This window comes from Podarcis pityusensis, assembly GCF_964106645.2.
Source record: "Podarcis pityusensis genome assembly, chromosome: 3".
Lineage (NCBI taxonomy): Eukaryota > Metazoa > Chordata > Lepidosauria > Squamata > Lacertidae > Podarcis > Podarcis pityusensis.
The window spans coordinates 60700969-60727539 of NC_138026.1; the positions used below are offsets into that span (position 1 = coordinate 60700969).

The following is a 26571-nucleotide window of genomic DNA, read 5'->3' on the forward strand; positions in this document are numbered from 1 at the left end:
GGGCAGCCAAAGTTGGAGAGATGTTTACTTGAGCTCGGTTGCTTTGTTTAAGTTCAGTGATCGTATAAAGTGAATGACACAGAGCTGTTTATGCTTCTGCTCTTATAAGCAATGAAGGGAGAATGGGGGAACCAGTATTTCACCAGCACCAAATATTCAGACAAAGCAGTGGATCCCAGTTCCAGGCCGATTGATTAAATTACTCTCATTCAGCATTTGAAATCCCAGTTCTACAAAAGGCATCATAGCAAGGGGTAGACCTGTCAGCCTCTTGCATAAAAGCAACAAGAAATATTGTGGCATCTTAAAAGACTAACAAGCACATACCGTACTTTTGGTACAAGCATGAGCACTTTCCTAAGCCAACATTGAAATACTCTCTGTAAAAACCTATTAGGTATTAGAGGATTGGAGTTGAATTTGTTATTTGAAAACAGAAAGACATCAAATGGAATGCTGTCCACTTCTTCCAACTTTTAAGTGCTCCCATCTTTTGTTTTCATCCTTGATAATCAAGGAAATAGCATGGCTAAGCTGGTTTGCTAAATACAGTAACAGAAATCCAAGTTTGGAATGTCCCAACTACTCTCACAAACTGGCATATATAACAACTTTTTTCTCACATGAGGTTTGGACTGCAAAAATTCAGCTCTATCTAGTATGCTAATTTTAAAGAAGAGAATATTTCTACATGGAAGTTTGTCTCTGTCGTGTTTTATCTGTTGCTTTAAATTCTGTGCATTTGGACTCTTCAGGTATTTAACTTCTTCTGACACAATTCAGACTCTGTTATTATCACATCTTTCTTAAGGCTTTGAAATGTCACCACTTGGCAAGGTCTCCCTAGAGGCTCTGAGGACCTTGGCGTTTTCAGAGAACCCCGGCTTGCAAAAGTCTGCTGCTCTCTATTACTTGAACATAAATCATCAAAACTGTAAGATCCATTCCATACTCTCTTTTTAAAAAATTTGTAGAAACCTGGAGAAGCAAAACAATTTCTCCCAAACGTAGCTGAGTTGTGCCCAAGGCAGTCTTACTGGTTCCCTAGCATGTGTGAATTGGGTCTAGCCCCTTCTAATGCAAGTTCTGTGGATATTTACTTGGAGCCCAGATAATGTGGCACAACATTTGCAGTTACTAGTCTCCCATTTTATTATTTTATAGAGGTGGGCGAGTGCTAGCTGGCTTTTTACTCATATGAGAGGTTGGCAGAAGAGGGTCTAGTAAAAATAAGTAATACAGGTTTAGTTTTCACGTGAGTTTGCACAGACAGCTGAAAGGAGGGCTACAAGGTATTTTGAAAGGCAAAGTAGGCCATCTAGGTGTTGCTCCAAAAGCATCAAGTGTTTGAAGATGTAAGGGACAAGTGTTCCAGAAGAGCTTTTTGCAATCAGCATTTCATCTCATTCTTGCAGGGAACATCCAGCTGCCTCGAGAGCATCTGGAAATATACTATGCTTTGTTGAAGTCTAATGACTTGGAGGTTCAGCAGATTTCATCGTCGTCCCTTGTGAATTTCTTACTGGAGGGAAATGGTGAGTAAATGCCCAAGATAGCATATCCTGAAGTCTCCATCAGCATCAGCTGTGATCTTAGGAACTACCACTGTCCAGTTGCCCTGGTATTTTATTTGAAGGGCAGGATATAAATTCCTATACTAAAAAGTGATAATCAGTAGGATGGATGTTTGCCCTGATAAAATGTGGGGTTTTTTTTGGGGGGGGAGCATTCATTCAGAGGATGGGTTTTGCTTACTTCTCGTACAAAAGGGGTGAGAAATCATTTACTCCGGTGTAAGATGCACTAGTGATATTGTGCGCTGATGGCAATCCTTTTCTCTCTCCAGTATATAGCTGAATTAATGGCACTGTAAACATAACATTTACTCCTGCTTTTACTGACAAACAGTAACCAAGGATCATGTCGTCCAAATGGATCTAATTGAGCCAATTCTGGAATTGCTTGAGTCTGAAGATGCCACAGTCCAGTGTAATTCCTGTGCCTGCATAATGACACTAGCTGTCACAGGTGAGGAGCGTGTCCAAAGCATAGCGCAATAATCAGGTCCAGGGACAATATCACACCCACACCTTGTGATTGAGAGGTAATGATGTGCCTTATCGTTATAGAAATTCTGAATCAAGAAGAGCTGAATTCTGCGAGCAGAGTGGATTATTCACATTGGTATGCTATAACTAGTCGTGGTCAGTGTAGTGGGGCAGAGCTTGTGGAGGCACACTTCTGACACCAGTTTGACTGCAGCTTACCTGGAGGGCTCTGGGTGGTGACACGCTTGGTGCTTCACAGACACACAAGTGGAGCCAATGCAGTACTCCAGGATTGCCTAAGAACTGCCTAGTCACTGGCCCCATACTGTGCAATGAATATAAAGTTGGCCTTGGAGTCCTGGGTTCAAATCTTAATAAATGATGACGTGTACTTTCTAAAGTCAGGTTTTGCTTCAAGGTGACCCATAGCAATAAGCATCTTCACAAAAACCTGATGGTAAACTCTTAACATTATTCATTCTGCCACTAGGCACCCAGGACCCCCAACTCATATGCTGCAACTGTTTTGTGCTGTCCACTCTCTGTTCTTTAAAGTGTGGCTGGAGGAGCATGGATACTTCTTCCTCCAAAGAAACCTCATTGATTTCTATTTTGCCCTGTTGTTTTGCCAGATGTCAGCCATGAAGCCATCGCAGCAGCAGGAGGAGTGGTACCCTTACTGGCCCTTTCTAAATCCTACGATCCAAGAGTCCAACGAAATGCAGTTGGAGCAATTTTCAATCTCACACAATCAGGTATTAGGCTGCAGGGGATTTATTTCAAAGGGCCAAGTGCACTGACACAGAAATTTGTGGCAAGGGAAACTTATCGTCAAAGCTATTGTTTTCTTTAAAATGAAATGTTTTACTTCAAGTACAATGCTAAATCATGTCTACTCAGCGGGAAAGCCAGTTGATTCCAATTGGGCTTATTCCCAGAAAATGCTATTTTTAGCTCTTATCTATGCAGTGATGATAAAGAGCATGTTCATTTGGTCAAAATAGCTCATTAGCAATACCACTCTTCCCTTGCAGAACGGATTCAGCAAATTTTGTTTCGACAAGGTGCTCTTCCAGTCCTCACCCTTTTGTTACAGTCTCCCGACTCGGAAGTACAGGTAAACTTGACATTAAAACAGAAGTTTTTGAGCATTCAAAGCTGTGGAAATAGCCAGCTGCTCAACTGAACCTACAGACACAGGAAAAGATAGACGAGACAGTAGTCTTTTAACATTTTAACTTCCAGAAATTAGTAATTCAGTGGTGTTGCACATACTTTTGCTTGGAGGGGGGTACTACATATGTTTGTGCACCGTGGAAATGAACTGCTAACCTCTTTAGTGAAATGAAGAAACAGGTCATTGCAGCTTGAAGAAAGGTGCTCGTTTCATAGTTCAGATTTGTTGTAGGGTTAAAGAAAATAGCCAGGGGGTATTCCGGTTCCTCAGTTCTGTTCTCAACGTTTGTTTGGAAATAGCTATTAATAGGCTCTAACCTGTTTGAGATTCAAGAACTGAACAAATACTTCTTTCTCATCTTCAAATAGGCTAGTGCAAGAGAAATGCAAACATGTGAATACATGACTGGAGTGTAGATTTTTATTCTGTTCTTACTATGACTCCTGAGAATTGTAAACAGCCTCATGATGAGTATTCTATGATTGCAAGGAATGCCATTTGCCTAGCAGAATCTATGCAGTATGCCTAGCAGAAGGGGGCAAAATAGTGTGTGAGTGATTTGTTAAGAAAAGGGATCTGGTCACCTCACCGTTGCAGTATTGTCCCCCTTTTTTGACTCTTAGACATCCAAACTCTCTACAGAATGATAATTTTCTAATCATATAGTCAAATAGAGTATTTCATAGACCCATAGAATTATAAAGTTGGAAAGGAATCCAAGGGTCATTTCAATACATGCTGGTTGGCACAGGTGGCAGGGTCTAGTGCAGGACCAGCACAGTCTGTGTGGACTGTAGCCATCACAGTTGTGTCTCGTCGGGCAAATATTCTTTTTTCCTGGGACATTCCCAAAACTCCTGGAGATGTAGTACAGTGCCAATCCAGAAAATGCAGGGAGATGCTGTATGCAAATACTCTCTCAGCCAACATCCCCCAAAGTTTACTGTATCTTTCTGGACTCTCTCCAGCTTCATCACACACACACACACACACACACACACACACACACATGCATTTCATAAGAATGTATGGATTCCCTTAAAAATCTGTGGCAAATAAACATGAAAGTTTACTTTAGCATGACTTCAGACCTCGCTCCCCAGCAAATTACCCAGTTCCTGTTTGCAGAGTCGCCAGAGACAGGAGGGGAAACCCTGAGATCCTGGTTATTTTTCAGCAGCAGCAATTTGATCACCCTAGGAACGCCATCATCAGTCATGGTCCCTTTCATTTGCTGTGAGGTCTTGACCACAGTTTAAGAACCCTTGGCCACAAGCTTTCCTTTCTCAAAATCACACCACTTCTCTTTCTTACAGTATTATAGCTGTGCAGCTCTGAGCAACATGGCCACAAACTCGCAGCACCATAAAGCCATGCTCCAAACCGGTGATAGGTTTCTTCTGCGGATGCTCCTTTTCCTTCTGTCTTCATCTGTGGACAAGGTAAAGCTGTGGATTATGCAGGTTTGTTTTACTAACAGCCCCCCTGGTTTATTCAGAAATATTATTTTGATACCAGTGGGATGTATTTCCAAGTAAGGTATGCTTAGTACTGCAGGCTAAATATCTTGTGTTCAGGGAAATGACTGAAAAGATGCTTTCTTCAGCATGGGGGCGCAAGAATACACAAAGGCTGGAGTTAGCTAGATGTGGCATCTTCCATGAATTTCTAAGAGATCAAACTCAGAATCTCCTACAGTCAGAGGGGATTCCATGTTTAAATAATGGTGAGATCTCTTGGTTCAATATTTTCATTCTCACAGTGGTGGCCTGGGAATATAGGGATGGGCTTTTTCCTAATCTCTGCCTGGGGAAGATTGTGAGGTAGTGTGAGGAGTAAAATTTCACAATTACAGATCTTCCCAAACAAATGCAAAATTAACTGGATTGTTCACTAAGGCTGCATACACACCATGCATTTAAAGCACATGACTTCCCTCAGAGTATCCTGAGCACTGTACTTTACCCCTCACAGAGCTTCAGTTTGTAGCACTGTTAAACTACAGCTCCATTATTCTTTTCTTTTGGGGGGGATTGTCATGTGTTTTAAATATGTTTTAAATGCATGGTGTGTATGCACCTTAAATCAAGAGCAATTTGTTCTTCTGAAAGGCTACACATCCTTGTACTATTAGGCACCCACAAGTGGCGCTTTTTTGAGTATCTCTCAGATATCTATGGGGCACTTTCACAGTTGCCTTTAAAGGCTTAGTTTTGCCTCATGTTGCCACAGAGGACATGCTTACATTTTAACTTTACCCATCATTGACACATACCGTATTTTTTGCACCATAACACTCACTTTTTTCCTCCTAGAAAGTAAGGGGAAATGTCTGTGCGTGTTATGGAGCGAATGCCTGCGGGTGGGGGGGGGGGATCTGCTGCAGTCATGAGCAGAGGATCCATGGTTCCCCTTCCTTCCCTCCTCCGTGGTTACAAAGCATGGATCCACATGGATCCTCAGGATTTTTGCATTGGGCTACTCCAAACTCACTGTCAGATCACATGTCTGTGGCCACAGCATGAACCACAAAAATCATATATCCACTATTTCGTTTAGAATATTTTTTTTCTTGTTTTCCTCCTCTAAAAACTACGTGCGTGTTATGGTCTGGTGCGTGTTATAGAGCAAAAAATACAGTAATCCTGTCAGAACATTTTGGAGGTTTAGCAAGTTTTGCATGAAGCTGTTGTGGACCAGTCAGCTTTGCAGCCTTTTCACAGCCAAAAGTTGTTTCTCTATTGTGTTCTGATTTCTTTGTTTTCTGCAACTAGGTTTCCAACCAGGCTTGTGTCTGTCTCAGGAATTTAGCCGTGAGTGGTAAGTACTACAGTCCTAGCATGCTAATAAACGAAAAATTGCAGTCACTTAAAAGATACAAAAATAGAACCCCCTCCTTCCTGTGTTTTGTACAGTCTAGCCTCTGGAAGGAATGTCCTCAAGTCACTCTTTGTTCTTTTAAGTAAGACGAATACCATGTTTTGGTTTCAGGCACGTGGATGGTGTGACTTTTTTTTTTTTTGAAAGTTAATAAACCCTTCAGTTACCAGAGGCTGTGAGAGTGACAGTACTGTTGTTCTAAAGTATACCAACAAACACGGATTCAGTTTTTTAGAGACGGTAACTGCAAACCAATTCAGCATTCAGACTGATGTAAAGATTAGTAAAACTTGATTGACCAATACCTTACAATGCTCAAGGCACATTTCTGCCACAGATGTTCGGGGTGGGGGAGAGATCATGTAGAAGTTTTCCACCATCTATAAAAGGAGAAAAGAGACTAAAGAAGGAGTTGGTGAAAAATATCCCTGGCCACTGAGATTTTTGCTCATGTGCTTGTAATGAAAGATGTCTCTCTGTGTTTCAAATTGACAAGCAAGATCATTAATATGGATTATAACTACAAATCCATACACTTCCTTTTACCATTTTTAAACTGTCGATTCTGTGTGGAAAAAGTAGACAAGAATATGGACACACACACACACACACACACACACAGCTTTTTCTGGGGGGCAGCAGCGTTATGCATACCCCTAAACATTTTGTGAATCTAAGTTTGGCCTCATTGAGGGGCAGTATTTCAATAGTATTCCTATGAATAGGAAAATGAGAGTACCCCTATACACCCCCCCCCCGAAAAAAGCACTGGTTGGTTTTTTGTGTGTGTGTGAGAAAGAGATCTAATCCAGTGGTTATCTAATCCAGAGGCTGCAGTCAATCACTTGCGCCTAGCAGCTGATTTTGAACAACCACAATCCCAACCAAAGTTACAGAAACACAACTCTCTGTACGCTTTCTATCAATTTCAGTCCCCTGATTCTGAAGAGAATTCTTTCCAGCAGTGCCTTTCTACAAACATTTTGCATTGCTCAAACATCCTATTGGTCTGTCTTTCTCCCTTTCTTTTATGCCATTGGCCAGAACACAGGTCCAACCCTCTTGTGCAGTTTGGTCTTCATCTTCTTTTGACTTTTCATTAAAATCAGAGCCTAAAGTTTAACTTCTATACTGTCATAACATAACATTGCCTGATCTGTGAAGTCCAGCTGACTTGACTGAGTCAGTCTAGAGGAGGCCCCTTTCTCTCACAAATCCTTTTCTCCAAAGCAGCTTCTATTGATCTGCACACATGACCTTGAACAACCTTCTCATTTTCCAAACAGAGAGTGGTCAGACCAGCATCGTTGCTTTGCAGATCCCGTCCCACCTGCTCCCTCTCCTGGCATCTAACAAGAAAGACACTCAGCACAATTCCATCATTCTTCTCCGGATTTTATCCCAGCACCCAGACAACCAGGTACACATTTCTGTTTTATATTACCCTTTGCCTTGTAAGCTTTAGTCAAATGTGCATGGCCATAATGTTCCGAGGCAGCTCAACCTTGAAAGACGACAGTGGACAAAAGTTTCATCAGAGGTAACACATTTAAAATGACAGTTTGACGCGGCCAGGTGATCAGTAGACAATAATTCAAAATTCATTCTGAAAAGGCTTCAGCATGCATTTGAAAGTGTGGGATGATGTGCATATCCAGAAATAAGGTTGGAAAGGGAGCGCTGGGAACAAATTCTGATTATAATCATATTGGGTTCTAATCTGTCTTCTCGAGATTCACATTCTGTAGCAAATATCCATTTGTGGTTGTGATGGATGGTATAGCTGCTTTGGCATTGGAGAAAATGTTCTGTGACAGAGGAAACCTGAACAATTAATCCTCAGTAGAGATGCTTATATTGTCTTCTGTTGGGTCAGCTTTTCATCTTGGTTTGCTCAGACTACTTGTTTCAATGCCCTCCAGCCTGGGGTTGTTTTTTTAAAGACCTTTTCAAGGATTCCCATTCTGCTCTGACCTGAATTCCAAGTGAAGTAGAAAAGGAGCTCTCCATGGGAACCCCAGCAGGAAAACAAACTGTGGGACAAAGCTAACATTTCCAACCAAGATGAACTAATGTTTCAGTGGTTACCAACACTACACTGTGTTCCTAGGGAAGAAGAAATCATTTGTTCTTTGGTGACTTTGGGTTTGGTTGACTTCATAGCACCTTCATTCCTTAACAAACGGAAAAGCCCCACATCTTCATAATATAAACTTGCCTGCAAAAATGCATTCGGATGTGGGAGTGACATACAAGTCTCAATATGGTGGGACACAGGCATCAGTAAAACGAATGGAGGTTGTAACATGGGAGGTTTGTGGTGGAACAGGAAAGTCAAATCCTGCATGTGCCATTGGATGCACACACACATTTCAGTATCATCTGATGTGGTTTGGAGGTAGTGGAGGCTCGATTTCTCTGCATTGCTGCCGTGAGTTGGGACTGAAACACGAAGAGACAATTTGTGGAGCTTTTCATAGTTCTTCATAATTGTAGCTCCCAAACTGCAATACACTTGTTGCAGTTCATCCTAAATGTAAAGAGTTTTAAAAACTTAAAAGCATATCTCTTTGATTCCTTAGTAATTCATTCACTCTACTCTTTTTGGTGCCTGCTTAAAAAAAAAAAGCATGTTTGTTTCAAAAGGCCTGTCTGGACATGCAGAATATTGGCATGTGTTTTCTGGTTTTAGTTTATTGCTGATTTTTAATTTTTTTAATGTTTTAAATACTAGTTTTAATTGGGGTTTTTTTTACTGATAATTTTATTGTTTTTATTCTTTTTTTACCCGCTTTGAGCTTTTTATTAACAATCAAGTGATATATATCTATATATCTATATCTCAATCACCCATCTCTAGTCCCATTCACAGTGGTATGGTAGAACCATGTCTCTTCTGCTGCCTTCATTTCAGCTACTCACTGGCTACCTTTCCCTTTGCAGGATGCACTGATGTGTGATGAAGTGCTGCAGGCGGTAGGGAACCTGCTGCTCGCCTCGAAAATGGACCCAGTGATTGTAGGTCACGCTGCCTGCTTTATTAAAAATCTCAGCCTTTCCAGAAGCATAGAGGTGAGTGCCAAGTCTCCCTTTCAGGATTACACATTGTTCTGAAGGCTTCACTTCACTGTTTCTCTTACTAAGTGATATTAAAAGAAGGTTACCAGATTTTTCCCCCAATGAATCTGGGGACACTTTTCAACTTCAATGGATTTTGTATGGGGACTGATTTGTAAATCTGGGGACTGTCCCCGGGAAACAGGGACATCTGGTAACCTTATAATTAAAATGAAACATCGTCTTTGCTTCATTCAAGGGAGTAAATGACCACGTGTTTCAAAAAGAAAAATCTTACCAACAAATAAAAAGCAAGTTGTGACTTTTACGCCTTCACTGTAGGCTTTTTGGAAATTTGGCTTTGTTGGTATACATGCTTTTTCAACTAGGTTGTTCCTGTTCCTCCTCCTCCTCCTCCTCCTTCATTAAATTTGTATACTGTTCTCCATTTGAAGACCATAGGGCAGTTCACAACATAAAAGTACAAAATGAGAACACAAAATACATAATAAAACAAAACCAAAAACCAACCAATAACACGCCTTCCCACATTTAAAAGGCCATAGAATTCTCAACCAACCAAAGGCCTGGTTATAGAGAAACATTTTTGCCTGGCACCTAAGGATATATAATGAAGGCACCAGGAAAGCCTCCCCGGGGGGAGCATTCCACAAACAGGGAGCAACTGCAGAAAAGGCCCATTCTCATGTTGCCATCCTCCAGACCTCTCATGGAGGAGGCACACAAAGAAGGGCCTTAGATGATAATTGCTCAAGAAAGTGGAAACCCACTGTGTATGGATAAATGCTTGCAGGAAATATGCCATATATTCTTGGCTCCTCATACCATCTCCCAGATTGCCTTGTTATCACACACTTGATGGCTTCTTGTGAAATGAAGGCTATTGTAACACATATCATTGCAGACTTACTCTGTATTCATTAATTTCAAGCACATCCGTGTAATTTGAACTCTCCTGGTGGGACAGTCTCAGGGCGTCATGATGCATAACTAGGGCATTTAATAGAACATGCATTTGCATAGATTAAATCCCCACAGATGCCTTTGTTGCACACATTTCTCGGCTTAACACTTGAATAGGCACAGCCCTGAAGGCCCAAGGCAAACTAAGAGCTTGGCATCTATAATTGCGGGTGGGGGGGGGGACACCACAATTTTCAGAATGAATGTAACAACATCATCTACTTTTGTTATTTGCAGAGAGTCATAGAAAGTCCATGCATTGAAGGACTTTTTCAAGCTGTCCAGAGTGTAGACTTTCTAGAAGAGGAATCTCTTCACTGTGTGATGTCTTGTCTTGTTGACCTGATGAAACATGGTAGGGGGCATTCAGAGTGCTGAGTGGATGGGCTGAGAGCACACACATTTTGTACTCATTGATTTCCGCTGCTGCTGCCAACTTTACAGCACAGTGTTATGCATGTCTGCTCAGAAGGAAGTGCTGTAGCCTTTACCTATGCAAAAAGTCAGTGTGCATAGGGTTGCAGCAACCTTACAATTTTGGAGCACAGAGGGAACCAAAGGGCAGTCGTAAAAATCAACAGATTCCCACAGTCAGTTCTACGTTATCCCACTGGCTGCATAGCTACCAGAGCTGCTAATAGGAGTGAAACACAGCAGACAAGTGATTTTAATCCCAACTCAGAGTTGTATCGGTAACTTAGTGTTGACATTGCTAGTAATTTCTCTAGTGCTTCTAGACCAGCAGAGGCAAACATGGTACCCTCTGGGTGTTTACTAGCTGAATGTATGGAAAGGGAGGTAGCAGAGCAGCAGAGCATCAAATTTCCCATCAGTGAAACCCTCCCTAAGGAATCTTCCCACCTATATCTGCTTCTGAACATTTTAACCCCCCCCCCATGTATGTATTTCAGTCTTCTGAAATCCATTTTACTGGCCTCCCAAGCTCTGCTAGTGTCTTTTCAGCCTTGGCCCTAGGCCTGTTCATTTGTCTCCTTTTATTTCAACTCTGCTGATTTAGTCTTTTACACTGCTCTTTTACCACCAGAGGGAGCCACAGTGCGCATGCTGGAATTGGTGGATGACTCCGTGGTATGCAGTCTGGCGACACTGGCTGGCCAAGTGGAACAAGCAGAGCTTTCGTTCCACGCTGCCCTTGTGATCAAACACCTCCTACAGCACAGTACGTATCAATGTAAAAGATCTGATGTTTGCATTTCCAGCGTGCCTGATAACACTCAAGTGACAACAAGAGAAGTCCCATGGGCCCAAACAGGTTGAATAGCAGGGGAGTACACTGTACTGGTCAGCTTTGACAAAACTTTTATTTATTTTCCAATCCTGCTAATTCTAGGATAGTTTTCAGAGAGTTCCCTGGGCTACAATAGGACTCCCTAAGGTGTTGTTTTTTTTCTGGACTAAGTGGCAGCTGCATCTATCAGTTGTCCCACACCAGCAGACTCCTTTGGGCGTAAAGAATACATGTTGAGTTCATGACAGGAGCTTCTGTCTTCCATGTGTACATCCTTTTCTCAGTATTACATTTCCCTGTTGAAGAGAGCAACACTGCACAAAGCCGCTAAAATATTTGTACATCACTGTGCACCATATGAAGTGATGCTTAATTTGAATAACCAGTGATAACATAAACTTGATGTCTCTGTTGAATGCACAATATAACATTAAAAAATAACAGCTGTTGTAAGTGTCAGATTCAGAATAATCGCAGTGAGTGTATATTATTATTATTATTATAGCAGCCAAAATCATCAAGAAATCTTATCATTCCGAGTTACAAACTTCAACTTTATGAACCAAACCTGAAGTTTAAGGCTCTATTCTCCATGCCATACTGGCATTCATGATTGGTATATATGAATTCTGAATATTATTAATTAGCATTATAAAATCTTTATTTATTAAGGTCTCAAGGCAATTACATAGTAAACAAATATAAAAAACACAATAAAAATGATCACACTAAACAACTGCCCAAGCATACATTTCCCACCATAAAATTATCATAAGCATTCCCAAATTATGGATACCAATTTATAATTTGTCATTCACCCAACAACTTAGTAACAAGAAAACCAAGTAGTGCATCAGCAATGTAATGGGGTATCAACATTTTACAGTGCATGTTTACTCAGAAGAAATCCCACTTTGTTCAGTGACTTACTCCCAGGTTAAGTGTGTAAAATGTTGCCTCATGCATTCAGTTTTGTAATTATTCCTGTCTCCAAATTAATTGCACAGAAGAGGTGGTGTCTTTGTTGAAATCTCATATGAGCAAGGTACAGCAATACCTCATCAAGTATCTTATTCACCAAGAGAATCGCTTTCAGCATCTGGGCATATCCACTCTCTGCATATTACAGAAAGGTATGGACTGCTGTATCACTCGCCACATAACGTCCCATGGGATTCCTATGCTATGGCATAACAGCTAAGCTCATCAGTACTTACCAGAAGCACCGCAGCTATAATGCACAGCTGAGTCCTGCCTGTTTCTGGTAATGAAAACCAAAGTCCTCCTTTAAAAAAGGTTTGGTGGAAAGTTAATTGACTCTTATTTCACTGAGAATGCAATCAGAACTTTATACAGGCTCATTTGCCGTATTCATTACAAGCTTCCTACTGGAACTGAATCTGTTCTCATAATCGCAGATATGAATCCTGGAAACAGCTATTTACGGTTCTCATAAAAAAGTGGGGAGCAGTCTTCTTTTTTGGCATTTTTAAAGAATCACAGTGGAAAAGTAGTTATGCATGCACCTTCCAGCACCAAACAAAACTGACTTACTTTTGTTAAAAAATGTATCTGTTAACATGGAATGCAAAATAACTTCCATGCATAAATGTTTGATAAATGGCTTAGATTATCATCACACTCTGTGTCTGAAAGTGGGGAAATACCCCTAGCAAAGAAAGCAGGAGGCAAGATTCTCAGGAGACATTGTTGAACAAGTAAATGATCAAAGGATGCATCTAACTTACTCTTGGAAAGTAATAAAACAACAAGGAATATATTAGGTGTGAGTAATAGATAACTCCTGTTCTCAAAGTTGGTCAATTTGGCTTTGATATGAATGTCAGATTTTTGTAGATCCAAGCTGAATGCAAAACAGGAGAACAAACCCTCTCTCCAATGTTTTGTATAGTTGTGGACCAGAGCAAGATGTACACATATGACAAGTTGTGCAGGTCTAGAAGTTGAGTTGTTGCTTCCCTATTTTTTAGATGCAGAGTTTTCATCAGCATTCAACCAGAGCCAACTAAAGAAGCACCTTGACCAAGTCCGTCAACAAACTGCAGAAACACAGGAGCTTCTCAGTATTGCTATCAGACATATGGACACCTGAAGCCTTGTTCCACCCTATGCGTTTTGCTCTAGGTGATGTCGCTCTGGGTGGCTAGCTTGTTGCCTCTGTATAGGGAGCTGACTCATAATGTGGGTGTCTCAGCTTCACGCCATGGCTGTGGGCAAATCCACAGCAAGCACATGCACAATAGGACTTTTAACTTCCATATGGGTGGAAATTAGGGACCAGTTTACACAGTAATGTATTACTGCTCCATTATTCAACGCTTGATGACTCACAGTAGGATGTGTGGGCAGATTCTACTAAAAAGCACTGTGCTTGAAGTTTTATAAAAGGTCTGTTAGTGCTATTTGATCCATGATGGCTGATTCATACAATGCAGCTCATTATTTGATACATGGATGGGCCAGGCCTGAGGATACTTTCACTATCCTTAGATGTACAGACTGTAGCATTGCATTGTCCTTGTTGAGGCATTCATGAACTGTGAGAGCCTATACTGGTAGACTAATCAATCTTGCTCTAGGTTCAGCTCTGACAGCATGCAATCCATTTCACGAGGCAAATATCTTCATGCTGCCTAGGTGTTTCTGATGGCCTTAAACTCATCTGCAAGTTGATGGCAGTCTCGCATTTCAGAATACCTGAACCCTAATTTCACCCCTTCCAGATGTCCAGTTGTAAATAATAAAATCTTAGCTTTTCAAGTGAAATTTTATTATATTTTATTAAAATCTACATTTTGAAAAAGAAATGTGTGTGAAAAGTATGTATCATGTTAGCTGGTACCATTATATAATGCTACCAAGTCAGCCTATGTTTATACTTGAATGACCAATCAGTTCTTTCATTGCCTAAGGATATGTTGTGGTGGAACACTTTACAGCTTTTGAGACCTCAGTTTTCAGCATGAGGATTTTAGCACATTATCCAAAGCATGAATTTGTTGGCACATTTCAGAAAACTGTTTAGCTTTCTCCAGGATTTAATAAAAATAGTATTCCTTCAGCTTTAAAAAAAACCACACACACACACACACACACACACACACACACAACCTGGATGATTTTAACCCAAGAGCGACAAATTCTAGAAAAGCAGTATATACCCTATCCCTATACACACACACACACCAAAAATACCTGGCAGGAACCATCTAGACAATCCTGGATCACTAGTTTTTATAACTGCCCCACTAGCAAATGAGGACTTCACCAGCATTCATTTTGATATGTCCTAAAGTGAGAAACACAAGTATCATCCATTTATCTCCGTTTGCAATTCTCTTTCTGCTGTCCATCAAAACTCTTTCCCTAATTCAAACACTTCAAAAAGTTGTTATGCAGGGTCCCTGACACTGATCCCTCGTTTAATACACATCATTTTGGAATAGAACACACCTATGGACGTCAGAACAAATTTGCAATAATTTGGAAAAACTTTTGAGCAGTAAATTTGAAACCATGTTGTAATATTTTCCTCTAAAAAGTTCCCATGAGTGCTACTTTTAACAGAAAATGGATGTTAAGTTGAATTATGGCTGCAGTTCAGATGGCAAGGGCATTTACGATACCATGTTATGAATGACGGCACTCTTGATTAAGGGCAGGTAAATTTTACAGTGCCCAAATAACAATTCATAAAATGTTTAATTTGCTATTTTGATATCCTATAAACAGAGACCACTATTGTGCTTTAGGAGGAGTCATGTCAAAAGAAATAAACCCTTTCCCTTAGTTCCCATGTTCTTGTAATATTCATTGTGGTAACATTTGAGAATAATTGGGTTGGATCCTCCTAGAGAAGTCGTCCTTCTTATTGGAGGAAAAGAACCCTTGGATTTAAGTCAATGTCATATTGGATTAACTGCTTTTGAATGTGCTTAGGAACACAATAAGAGGCTTGCTGGATCACAGCAAAGGCCCATCTCGTCCTGCATCCTGTTCTCAAATTGACTAACCATTTGCAGAACCTTAGCACAACCATATAAGCAGGACTTCAGTACAACAACACTCCCCTGACTTGTGATTCCCAGCAACTGGTATTCAGAGGCATACATATGCTGAAGGTAGGACTCAGCCACACCAATGGCTAGTAGCCATTTTTAGCCTTGTCCCCCATTCATTTGTCTAACCCCCTTTTAAAACCATCAAAGCTGGTGGCCATTGTGACATTGTTCGACTAGTGTTGCTTTTATGTTATTTCATGTGACTAGTAGCCCAACTACATGGCTACAATTCAACACCTGAGCACACTGATTTTCTCTATATATTTAAAAAGTGCAAATGCCCCGATACATCAATAGCTTCTTAACTTGCACGCACAAAGGCTTCCACAGCCAACACAGAGCTCTTCTGCCTATAAGGGCTTCCCCTGTTATCTATCAGAGAGGAGAGATGTGTTCACAAACGGAAAGCACATTCAGACCCTGCCCCTCCATTGACATGAATGGGAAAGCCTGTCTGTTCTGGAGTTCCACTGTGCACACAGGAGTCAGGATGACACTGGTGGCTATTTTCGCTCAGCCTTCTGCTGAAAAATAAAAAGGGTTTAAAAACTATGTACTGGCCTCTATACAGGAAACAGGAACACTACAGTTTTGTATTAACCTAAAGTGCATCATCTGAAACCCATCTCCAACTCGAACACAAAAGAGCTAAGATGAAATTTCCTCTATTCAGCTCCCCAAATAGACACATTATATTTGTTCAACAGCAACCAGTGCACCAACAAGTAAATATTAAAAGTGCACATGTTTTCTATGAAGTTTACTTGATACTTATATCCTATATAGAAGCAAAAACTACATATTTTGGGCATTTTAAAAAATAATAATAGCTATGTACAGGGAGCATAGATAACAACATAAAAATATTTTGTTTTTGCTATACCACAATTACTAAAAAGTCCAGACTGGCTTTTGTTCCTCTCCTCCAATTTACTCTAGCCCACAAAGCAGAATTGTCTCACATAATTCCCAACACAGTTGGCATAATTTTCTTTGACACAGCACGCACCCAATAAATTACATGAATTCAAGTGCATTGCAAATCACTTCTCTTTATGACAGCATCCCCTTGGAGACTGATTTCCCGCTACACACTAACTGCCCAATCACACACTAACACCCAGCACTCCTTTTGACTTGAACTGGCACATCATCCAGCACTTTAAAGTGCAACGTATCACTTTAGCGATATCCACTTATAGCAAGTTTGATATAAAAGCAAAAGACCAAACTGAAAGGTAGGCAGTGTGGGAGGCATAGCAGTGGGAGGTGCAAAATCAGAGGGGGGAAATGTCAGGGGCAGCACATGGAATCACAGGATATGAGAGCTTCCTGTTGAACATACAACTTTTACCTGAGTAGCCTGCAGCACTTGTACGCTGAAACAATCCTAACCAGGGTTGCTCAGTCTAAGTCAATCAGGCTACAGGCAGCCCAAGACCTGCTGTCCCTGCCAGAACCTCAACAGAAAGGACTGGAGCCTTCCAAATTATTTTCCATTGCAGCACTTGTTGACCACACACAGAGGTTTGCATTTCCAAAACACCATGAGAGAAAGATCTGGTCTGGGTGTGTAGGAGTCTCTTGCATCAATCACATCATCAGCTAGAGAGAGCTCTCCACTCCTCATTACTATCCAAGTATGGGGCTGAATGACTCACATCATGCCAGAAGATTTTGCTTTTATTCCCTTACAGAAGGGAAACTAGGAAAAATCAAGTTTACAATGTAGTTTTTAAGCACATTTTCTATGATTTATTTTGTACAGAACAAAATTAATAAATACATTATCTAGGATAACAACAGGTTTTCCATTTCATCCATGAAAAAATAATGCTTTCGATTTTTCACATTTTAAAACCTGCTATGTTATTTTATTTTTTAGAAGAAAATGCAAGAAGACAGTAGTGATGCCTAAATATACAGAATGTCCATGTAGGAGTTACATTTACAAGAACCTGATACAGAAGCCTCTATGTTGCCCCCATAATTAAGAGTTCTCTGCAATAATATTTAAACCAAAAGGCTTAAATAAAAAAACACCCCAGTAGCCCTACTTGTAGAGCAGTGAGGCATTTACTTTTCAAGTATTCAATCCGTAAAATGTAAAAGATACTTTGCTGATTTTACATACCTTTTAAAACCAAATACCCATCTTCAAAAACAACAGAAAACAAGTCCATTACCCCAATCAGCCCGTTATTTTTAGAATCCAGTGAAGCTTTTGTCTTCAAGAATGCAGAAAATATCTGTTATGCTAACCAAAGGAACTTGCTGGATATAAGCAATTTATGCACATGAAACATGATTTTTCCTAGTGGTGAGATCTATTTGATAGAAAGGTAATCCAAGTCTATTCCCAATAAATTCTTCTGCTGGTTTTACTATGGCCTTAAAAAAACCCAAAAAAACAGTGTCCAAGAAATCTTTAGAAAACTCGAGAGTGCAAAAACTACCACACTCCTTCATAGCATGGAAGGAACTCCACTGGCTGCAGAGACTTTTATGCCACCTTTGGTAATTTGTAAGCAGAGATCAGACAACTTCTAGAAGAAAAGCCAATAAAGAGCAAATTAGCAGAGAAGGAAAGTTCTTTATAGGGAACAAACAGCAAAAAAGAGTACTTTTATTATAATAAAAACACGCTGGCTACTTCTGTGGGCAGAAGGAGAGAGAAGAGGTGATTTTCACCGGTTCTCCCTTTTACCCACCCTGTGCCACCTGCAAATATGTTTGATAGAGTTGAGGGACTTTCTGGAACAGTGTAGGAGATATGAGGGTGGGAGGCTGAAGGGAGAAATCAGTGGATTGTTAGCAGAGCCTCCATTGGGTCAGAGTTCCTTCAATCAATGGAGGAAGCCCTCCCATCCATGGAAGAGAAGCTCAAGTTCCAAGTCACAGACAGAAAAAGTTAATCAAGGACTTAGTTGCTTCGTATGGTGATCAGATGCAAAAGAAAATAGAATTGCTGAGTAGCAGAGGGTGATCATACAGATGCATCTTGTCGTGAAGGGGTAAAAAGAGCTGCACTGGTTGACATTTCTATTCCTGTACGTCTGCTAAAGTTATAAGAACCCTGCCCTTTGCATCTTGTCATCTTGCCTCACCCTTATATCAAAACAGCCGGTTTCTTAAAGAACACACATTTGGGTGGAGAAAGGATGAGGTATATGCTCTTTCTCTTTGCGGTGAATAATTCATTCCAATCTTAGATTGGCCCAGTGAATCGAACCAGCAGGTTCCTAGTTATTTCTATCTTTCCAACTGGGCTGCAACATGACAAACGTTTTTAAAGCAGAGGTTGTACAATTTGTTCCATGTCCTGAACTTGCACTTAATAAAAAATTGAATCCAGACACTTGCTAGAAACATCTCGGATGCCACACCTCATGCCCATTAGAAAATCAACAAGAGATTTAAAACAAACCTACCTGCTGTTTGATGTGTTTGAACGTTATCTACCTGAGGCAATGGCCCTAGGGTCCCCTCCTCTTCAAAGGCCAAAATGGGAGTCAAAGAAATGTCAGGGCTATTTTTATCATCATTGTTCATAGCATCCAGCCTGGATGGTTTCGTTCCCATGGGCAAGCTGATGACCTCCTCAAAATTATCATTCTGCATAGACACTCCGTTTTCATTTGGATGTTTTCCTGGGTTGAGATTACTGAAATATAATGAAAATATTTTATGGATTATAGAACATTTTAAAGATTATTTTTCTTCTACATTTGTATGCTACACTACTGTATACGGTATGTGAAGTTTAGTACTTGCACCATTTTTGTTGAAGTAAAGAATTAATTTCCACCACAGACAATAATAAGGTCACAAAAGATTAAGTGCTTTTCAGCTGCACTGATTTCCATTAAAGAGGTAACCCAAATGCTTTCCTTTGAATGTCTGTTTCTCCTCTAAGAAAAAGCAGCGGTGCTACACATTGGCCAGGGCCTTTCCCACAAGTTGAAGATTAATGTCCTATTTTTGATAGAATCCTCCCACTATCTAGCATTTTAACATCCTGATTCTTATAATTTTTTAATGTATAAGCTCACATTGCTTTTATCAAGACGAGAATAATCATGACAGTAGAAATAGTATTATGCAGTGGTACCTTGGTTTAAGAACAGCCCTGTTTATGAACTATTTGGTATACAAACTCTGCAAAACCTGAAGTAGTGTTCTGGTTAGCGAACTTTACCTCGGTCTAAGAATGGAAGCCGAACGGTGGAAGGGCACCGGCGGCAGGAGGCCTCATAAGGTAAAGCGCACCTCAGTTTAAGAACGGCTTTGGTTTAAGAACGGACTTCCGGAATGGATTAAGTTAGTAAACCGAGGTACCACTGTATAAAGAAGTCAGTACTAACTCTGTGTAACTGACTGCATATCATGCGGTTTCATTTCCAGAGTCAAACAATCGCATCATATCTATGTAATAATAATAATTATAGTAGTAGTAATAATAATTTATTATTTATACCCTGCCCATCTGGCTGGGTTTCCCCAGCCACTACAGTGACATTATTCCATTAAATAGAATATGAAACAATTGCTACACTGTTAAAACACTGATTTCACTGGAATCAACACAAGCTGCACAGCACTGGCAAGAATATAATAGCTCGGATGGTTAGAGGGTGGTGCTGATAATGCCAAGGTTACAGGTTCGATTCCTGTATGGGACAGCTGCATATTCCTGAATTGCAGGGGGTTGGACTAGATGATCCTCAGGGACCCTTCCAATTCTATGAAAACAATTGAAAACAACTGTTCAAAACTCTCTTAGATGAATTTACAGTGCTGTCTTTGTTTTTCATGCACTGGCAATATGAAGCATTTGCCTGACGCTAGACTAGCTTCTGTTAATGTAAACTCGCAGCTCAGTGGAAGAGCACATGGTTTGCAAAAATAGGAGGTTGACACTTCAGTCTTTAATCATTCTGGTTAAAAAGATCTCAGGCAGCCATGCTGGGAAAGTCCTCTGCTAGAGGGCCTAGAGAATCATTAGCCATGGGAATAGACAAAAATGGTTTAGATGCATCAAATGGTCTGATTCAGTATATAGCTCCATCTGTTGGACTACACCAACTTTAAAAGAAGATTAAACAAATTCATGGAGGATAAGGCTATCAATGGCTAATAGTCACAATGGCTATGTCCTACTTTCATTGTTAGAAGCAGTCATCTTCTGAATACCAGTTTCTGGGAAGTGCAGGTGAGCAGAGTACTTTTGTGCTCATGCCCAGCTCACATGCTTTCCCAGGCATCTGATTGGCCACTGTGAGAACAGGATGCTGGACTAGATGGGTCACTGGAGGGGCAGGCTCTTCTTAACATTAATGTACACAGAATTTGTCAGGCACCAGTGGTGCAAAATGAGTTACAATGCAAATACTGTTGGTCATGTCAAAATAGTGGCCAATAACAAATTTTCACCACTTCTAACCCATGAGCGTCAAGAAAGTGTCCTCTGATTTAACAATTCAATATTATTTATGCAAATTGGATGCATCAGGTATTCTTGTTTTAGTCTGCTTTTCTGCCAATATACACCTCTCTAGAGTTTACACAATTTGCAGATATAACATTCAATCTAAAGAGACAGATAACCAATATACACAATGATAAATATTGACAGCCAGGTGGTACTTGCTAATTAATTTGAAGCAGAATTAAACATTGGCGGGTGCAGTTTTCCCTTTAAATACTGAACATATTTCACTTCTAATGAGCTTTGTATAGTGTTAAGGGTTGGAGTAGCTGTTTTCATTTTGCCTTAAGGCACCTTTCCTGCTCTGGCACAATAAACAGTGCTGTTCAGGTTGGCCATCCTTGTTGCTTTGTTGTTCATTGGATATGCAGATGATGATTTGGTCATCATAAGGAACGGTAGTTTAAAATGAAAAGTGGAAGCTTCTGACCAACTCCTCATGAGCATGAAAGATGAGGAGAGGAGAAGGGACATGCCTAAGCACAAGGTTCTCGATGGCTTATTCTGAAGAGTGGGAAACAAGCTTCCTCCAAGTCTATGTGTAAAAAGTGTGACTATGAGAAGCTAGATAGCTGTGCCGCTGCTAACTGTGCTCCCCGCCCAGGAAGTGCAAAGAAATCTTTGTATACACAAAGGATATTCTTGCTCTGATTCTAGTTATAAAAAAGCTTAAAAAAAACTCAGACATGCTGACTGACACTCATGTAAGAGAGCTACCATTCTTTTCTGTACAATGAAAAGCAGAAATCTAGCAATGTATTTCCTACAGCAACTTCTTTTTCAATAATGGTGTAGTGCAGATAGGAGGAGAAAATGTCTCATTAAAATTTAAAGGGCATGCTCTTAGCTACCAAGCAGCAAGCTGTGCTTTTAAGTGGTTTGATAAGAACGACAATATTTAATGTAGGAACATTTGACAGACACTGAATACAGTAGTACTCAGTGTATTTGATTGCTGGGGGTTGTTTGGTTGTGTTGAGCAGATGATGAAAACTTTCTGATGGATGCACCCAAAAAGGGAAAATAATCTGATTTAATACGCTTTCATATCAGTAAGAAGAAACATCAGGTATTGCTAGAGACATCTCAGTTCAGGTCTCTCACCTGTCAAGGTTGACTGTGGGCTGATGAGAAATTAGCACGTGGGTATGGGTGAGCAATTCCCCATTCCGTGGAGATTCTGGCACACACTGAACCTGAGAACCCATCGCAGGGCTTAATGGAGTGCTCACAGCTAGAGAAAGGGGGGAAAGTTTTCCACATCACTTTTGACAGAAAAGGGTGCATTTACTTCAATCCATGTACATGCTCAGAACAGAAAAGGCAGCAGATAACAGGAGAGGAACAATTATGAGGAGTTCCTCCTACTGATGTGGATGACAAGCCACAAAATGACTATGACTATCTGTGACAGAATAAACATGAACATGAGGAAGCCAATGTGCCAAACATGCACACAGAAAAATTAGATCTGAATAACCTGTTTGAGATACAAGCCGCTCATCTGGATCATCCTTAGTTGTACCAACAGACTTACTTTTTTCCTGTGTTAATTCCATAGCACATCCTTCTCAAACCCGGTGCCTTCCAGATGTTTTTGACTCCAGGCTCCCATCACCCCTGACCATTGGCTGGTTGGGGCTGATGGGAGCTGGGAGACCAAAACATCTGGAGAGTTCCTGGTTGGGAAAGGTTGTCTTAGCACATCATATGCTCCGGGCTTAAAGCAAAGACAGAAATAGAGGGTTCTGCATCCAATTAAGCTCTGCAAACAACTTGGGTTTCCCTCTTGGTGTTAGGAAAACCTCTAATATCTAATTAGTAACAACATCATGGCTTTACAAAACAATCTAGCAAGAAATCTCTCCTTTTGCACCTCTTTTGTTTAGAAATCATAACAGATAATTTATGCCCTTCCAATTTCATGTTTTAAAAAATGCAAATAAAAGTAATTTATGACAGTAGCATAATTACACTTGAAATCAGTGACCCTGCCATGGCCATAGGTCATGTGCAGCTGGAAAGACTGATGATTTTGCCCATACTGATTAAAACTGACCCCCAACTGACTAATTATTTAAAGCTTTGGTTGATTAATTTGGCAATTAAACTAATAAAAGCTTGTATTCCTAATTATATATTTAATTGCACACTGATAATTATATATTTAATTGCACACTGATAATTATGTTTGTAGCAGACTATCATGTGCTTTCACATGCTTTGATTCATCATTGATTTTTTGTTAAATATATTTGGACTGCCAGCTTTTAAAATTGTCTCCTACTCAAGTCATGCTGTGAATAATAATCATTTCAGAACGAAAGGAGATGCGGATCAAAAAAGTAATACCTGTTTCCTTTGCTATCTCCCCATTTTGCTGCTCATTTGATTTCTGTAAAATAAATCATTTTTTAAAATAAAAGTTAGAAGCTCCACTGACAGAAAATGTATCTATATATGAAGGTAGCAATGTTTTCTACAAAGAGAGGATGAAGTGAAGTATCTACCTTCTCTGCAGCTTCTGTTCTCCTAGTTCTTTTCATAATTTCCTCAAGACGCTGCAAAGATAATAAAAATACCCTTTACTGTGGTTAGTCTTTAACTACGGGCTGTGAACACATTGTGAACTCTCTTTTTAATGTATGTGTTCCTATACCAGATATGGGGAACCAATGGCCCTTCAAATGCTGGTGAACTACAGCTCCCATCAACCAAGACAACTGGGAAAACTGGCTGGGGCTGATGGGAGTGGGAGTTCCAACAGCATCTGCAGGGCTACAAGTTCATAGTACTGAATCGGAAACTGGTACTTACTACAGACATGCCAATGCTGCCACTTCTTTTTCTTCCTATTGCTGCGGAATTAAGTGCCCTGACACTGATTTCCTGAAATGGGCTTTTCTATCTCAAGAACCCAGCAGCAGGATAAGAAGGTACAGGTAAAGGTAAAGGACCCCTGGATGGTTAAGTCCAGTCAAAGGTGACTATGGGGTTGCAGCACTCATCTCACTTCAGGCTGAGGGAGCTGGTGTTTGTGCACAGACAGCTTTCTGGGTCATGTGGCCAGCAGGACTAAACTGCTTCTGGCGCAACACCATGACAGAAGCCAGAGCATACAGAAACGCCGTTTACCTTCCCACCGCAGCGGTACCTATTTATCTACTTGCACTGGTGTGCTTTTGAACTGCTAGGTTGGCAGGAGCTGGGACAGAGCAACAGGAGCTCACCCCGTTGTACAGATTCAAACCATTGACCTTCCGATCAGCAAGACCAAGAGACTCAGTGGTTTAGACCACAGCACCACCCGCTCCCTACAGGGGGAGATGGCGGCAGTGGGAGGAAGATGGTGAACAAGCTGCCTCCTTGCATGCTCCCACTCCTGGTTCCCTCCTCTCATGCTCCAGTCCCCCTTGCTACCATGTCCTCCTCTGCCATTTCCCCGTCCTCCCAAGACAGAAACATTCTCAAGAAACTTATTATCCAACAGGCAGGATGGAAGGGGGAGGTGGCAGTGACGGATTGGCCAGGTAGCATGTATCACCATCCAGTTTCTTTTTAACAGGCACCATCACACTATAAGCAGCGAGTTCAAAGCACATTCACAGCACTCACTGCAAAGCTTGTTTTGGGGGTTTCCCTCCATGCAAATGGATGGAACAGAAGAGGCCATCCCTGTTGCCACACTGTACATGTTTGGACTAACAAATATGAAGAGAAGCCTCGTCGTATATGCATAGATCAGGGATGGAAAAACTGTGGCCTGAGGGCCACCTGTGGGTCTTGGCCTAGTTTAATGTGGGAGGCATAGAAGGGGAAATAGGGTGATAAAGGGGAAATGGGGTGGCAGAAACAAGGAAGGAAGGAAGGAAGGAAGGAAGGAAGGAAGGAAGGAGAGAAAGAAGGGGATGCCCATTTCTGGTTTTGGCCCCACTCACCAGCATGTTGCCCCCAACAGATTATCCCTGATGGTATGTGGCCCTTAACAGAAAAAGTATAGGTCCTCCCCAGAAGTGTAGGTCCTCCCTGTGATTTGCAACTCTGATTGTGCAGGGTTCCAAATCAGAGGGCTAATTTGTGCACGTGCAGCATGGACACAAGGAGGGTGCAAGGCCAGAAGACACCCTCTTGTAAAGGAAGGTCCCTGGAAAATGGCTGGAGTTTCTTCTGTTAGGAAATCTAGCCCTCAAGCTCAACCACCGCCCATCCACAAGGCTAAATCGCAGGAAATTCCAATGGCCACCTGCCCTAATGGGAAGGTTCCAGCCACACACAAGATCCCGTTCCACATGCCCATGTGCCTTCCTGTTACCTTCTTCCTTTCCAAGCGCTCTTGTTCTTCTCTCTGGAAATGCTTTTCACGCTCTAACCGAATCTGCTCTTCTCGTAACCGAGCCTCCTCTTCCTTCTAAATGCCAACACAGCAAAGGAAAACATGGATTAACTCATCTATCAACAAACATTTGCTTATCTGCTCATCGAGTTTTTAACTACCCTGACAGTTCACTTCCATGTCTGCAATCCCACAAGCAGGCACCAAGAGGCTGTGTAAGTACAGAAGTGTTTGCATCATAGTTCTTTTCTATTTCCATACTGAAATCAGCTTCTAATAGATTTCATAAGCAGCTTACAATTGGGCTGGGGTTGGAAGGGAGGGTGCTGCTGCTCACAAAAGAACATCACTGGATGTGCAATCTCATTACTTCTCTGTATTTCAATCACAGTGCTTTCCAAATTAAAATGTAGGGTTCTAAATTCAACCCTGTGATTCTATACAGCCTCCTCAAAAAATTAAGATGCCAATGTTCCTGCTTACAGGATCATTCATTTTCCTAGGAGTACATAATTCTTACCTCCACGGTTACTCTTGATGTCTGTATTTATCACCAAGTACCTCCTTTTCTCTGTACATGGATGATATGTTGGGAGGATACATTGAAAACTGTGTTTAGGGGGCCAAACTACACAAGATGCTAAGTGCATCTTTGTACTGAACATGCAGGTTTTAATAAATTGCACTATCTTGTGGGGGCAGTGTCTGATAAAGAGTGGAATCAGAGCAGGTGCAAAGGGGGAGCTTAACCCTTTCCTCTCCTGCTGTAACCCTGAGAGGAATTCCTCCTTCTGAAGGTGCTATTTTCACTGGGAGTTGCGGGGGTGGGGCGGGGCAGGGCACAGAAAGAGTTTTTAGAAAAGGGATTTCCCCTCGCATGTTCAAAGCAGAAATGTACTGGATGATGTGGATGTGACTCAGTCTGGATTTAACCCTGCATTAGTCCTACTGGTTTCAATGGGTCTTCTCTAAATGCTACTAAATCTAGATCCAACCTTATATTTCCAAGTTAAAGATGGAGAACTGGAACAGGGAAAAGGCTAGTTTTGATCTCACTAGAAGCAGACTATTTCAACAAAACCGCTAAAGCAAAAATATGAAACCCAGCATGAACCAGGAGAAACATGTTGTTGTATTCCTAGCAGAGCCTTATTTGAGTGTGTGCTGCCTCCTCCCACATTCCATCTTATGACTGTGACTAACTGGCTTCTAACATCAGCCAACTTTTTCGCCTCCCCCACTCCTCACTTTGTTTACCATCTCATCTGAGAAC

General features: G+C 41.0%; 2 protein-coding genes across 10 annotated transcripts in view; one reads left to right on the plus strand and one right to left on the minus strand.

Annotated features, from left to right (window-relative positions):
• The window catches only part of LOC308473844 (uncharacterized protein), a 19973-nt gene extending 5483 nt beyond the window's left edge, over positions 1–14490 (plus strand). For 4 of the 6 annotated variants that reach the window (XM_080999676.1, XM_080999674.1, XM_080999675.1 and 1 more), the window contains 13 exons: positions 812–934; positions 1416–1535; positions 1909–2028; positions 2681–2803; positions 3083–3165; positions 4542–4667; positions 6000–6045; positions 7392–7525; positions 9049–9177; positions 10384–10501; positions 11192–11326; positions 12403–12528; positions 13387–14490. In XM_080999676.1, the coding sequence (XP_080855802.1) occupies positions 812–934; positions 1416–1535; positions 1909–2028; positions 2681–2803; positions 3083–3165; positions 4542–4667; positions 6000–6045; positions 7392–7525; positions 9049–9177; positions 10384–10501; positions 11192–11326; positions 12403–12528; positions 13387–13508 (1505 nt within the window). In that variant the 3' untranslated portion in view covers positions 13509–14490. The remainder of the gene's footprint in view (positions 1–811; positions 935–1415; positions 1536–1908; positions 2029–2680; positions 2804–3082; positions 3166–4541; positions 4668–5999; positions 6046–7391; positions 7526–9048; positions 9178–10383; positions 10502–11191; positions 11327–12402; positions 12529–13386) is intronic. The other 2 variants (XR_013984352.1, XM_080999677.1) reach the window with 2 other exon arrangements.
• A 2719-nt stretch (positions 14491–17209) lies between these two features.
• MAP7 (microtubule associated protein 7) overlaps positions 17210–26571 on the minus strand; it is a 102400-nt gene continuing 93038 nt past the window's right edge. For all 4 annotated transcript variants that reach the window (XM_080999631.1, XM_080999630.1, XM_080999628.1 and 1 more), the window contains exons 13-18: positions 25278–25373; positions 23476–23526; positions 23318–23360; positions 22070–22199; positions 18909–19141; positions 17210–18023 (exon numbers count right to left, since the gene is read on the minus strand). In XM_080999631.1, the coding sequence (XP_080855757.1) occupies positions 18013–18023; positions 18909–19141; positions 22070–22199; positions 23318–23360; positions 23476–23526; positions 25278–25373 (564 nt within the window). In that variant the 3' untranslated portion in view covers positions 17210–18012. The remainder of the gene's footprint in view (positions 18024–18908; positions 19142–22069; positions 22200–23317; positions 23361–23475; positions 23527–25277; positions 25374–26571) is intronic.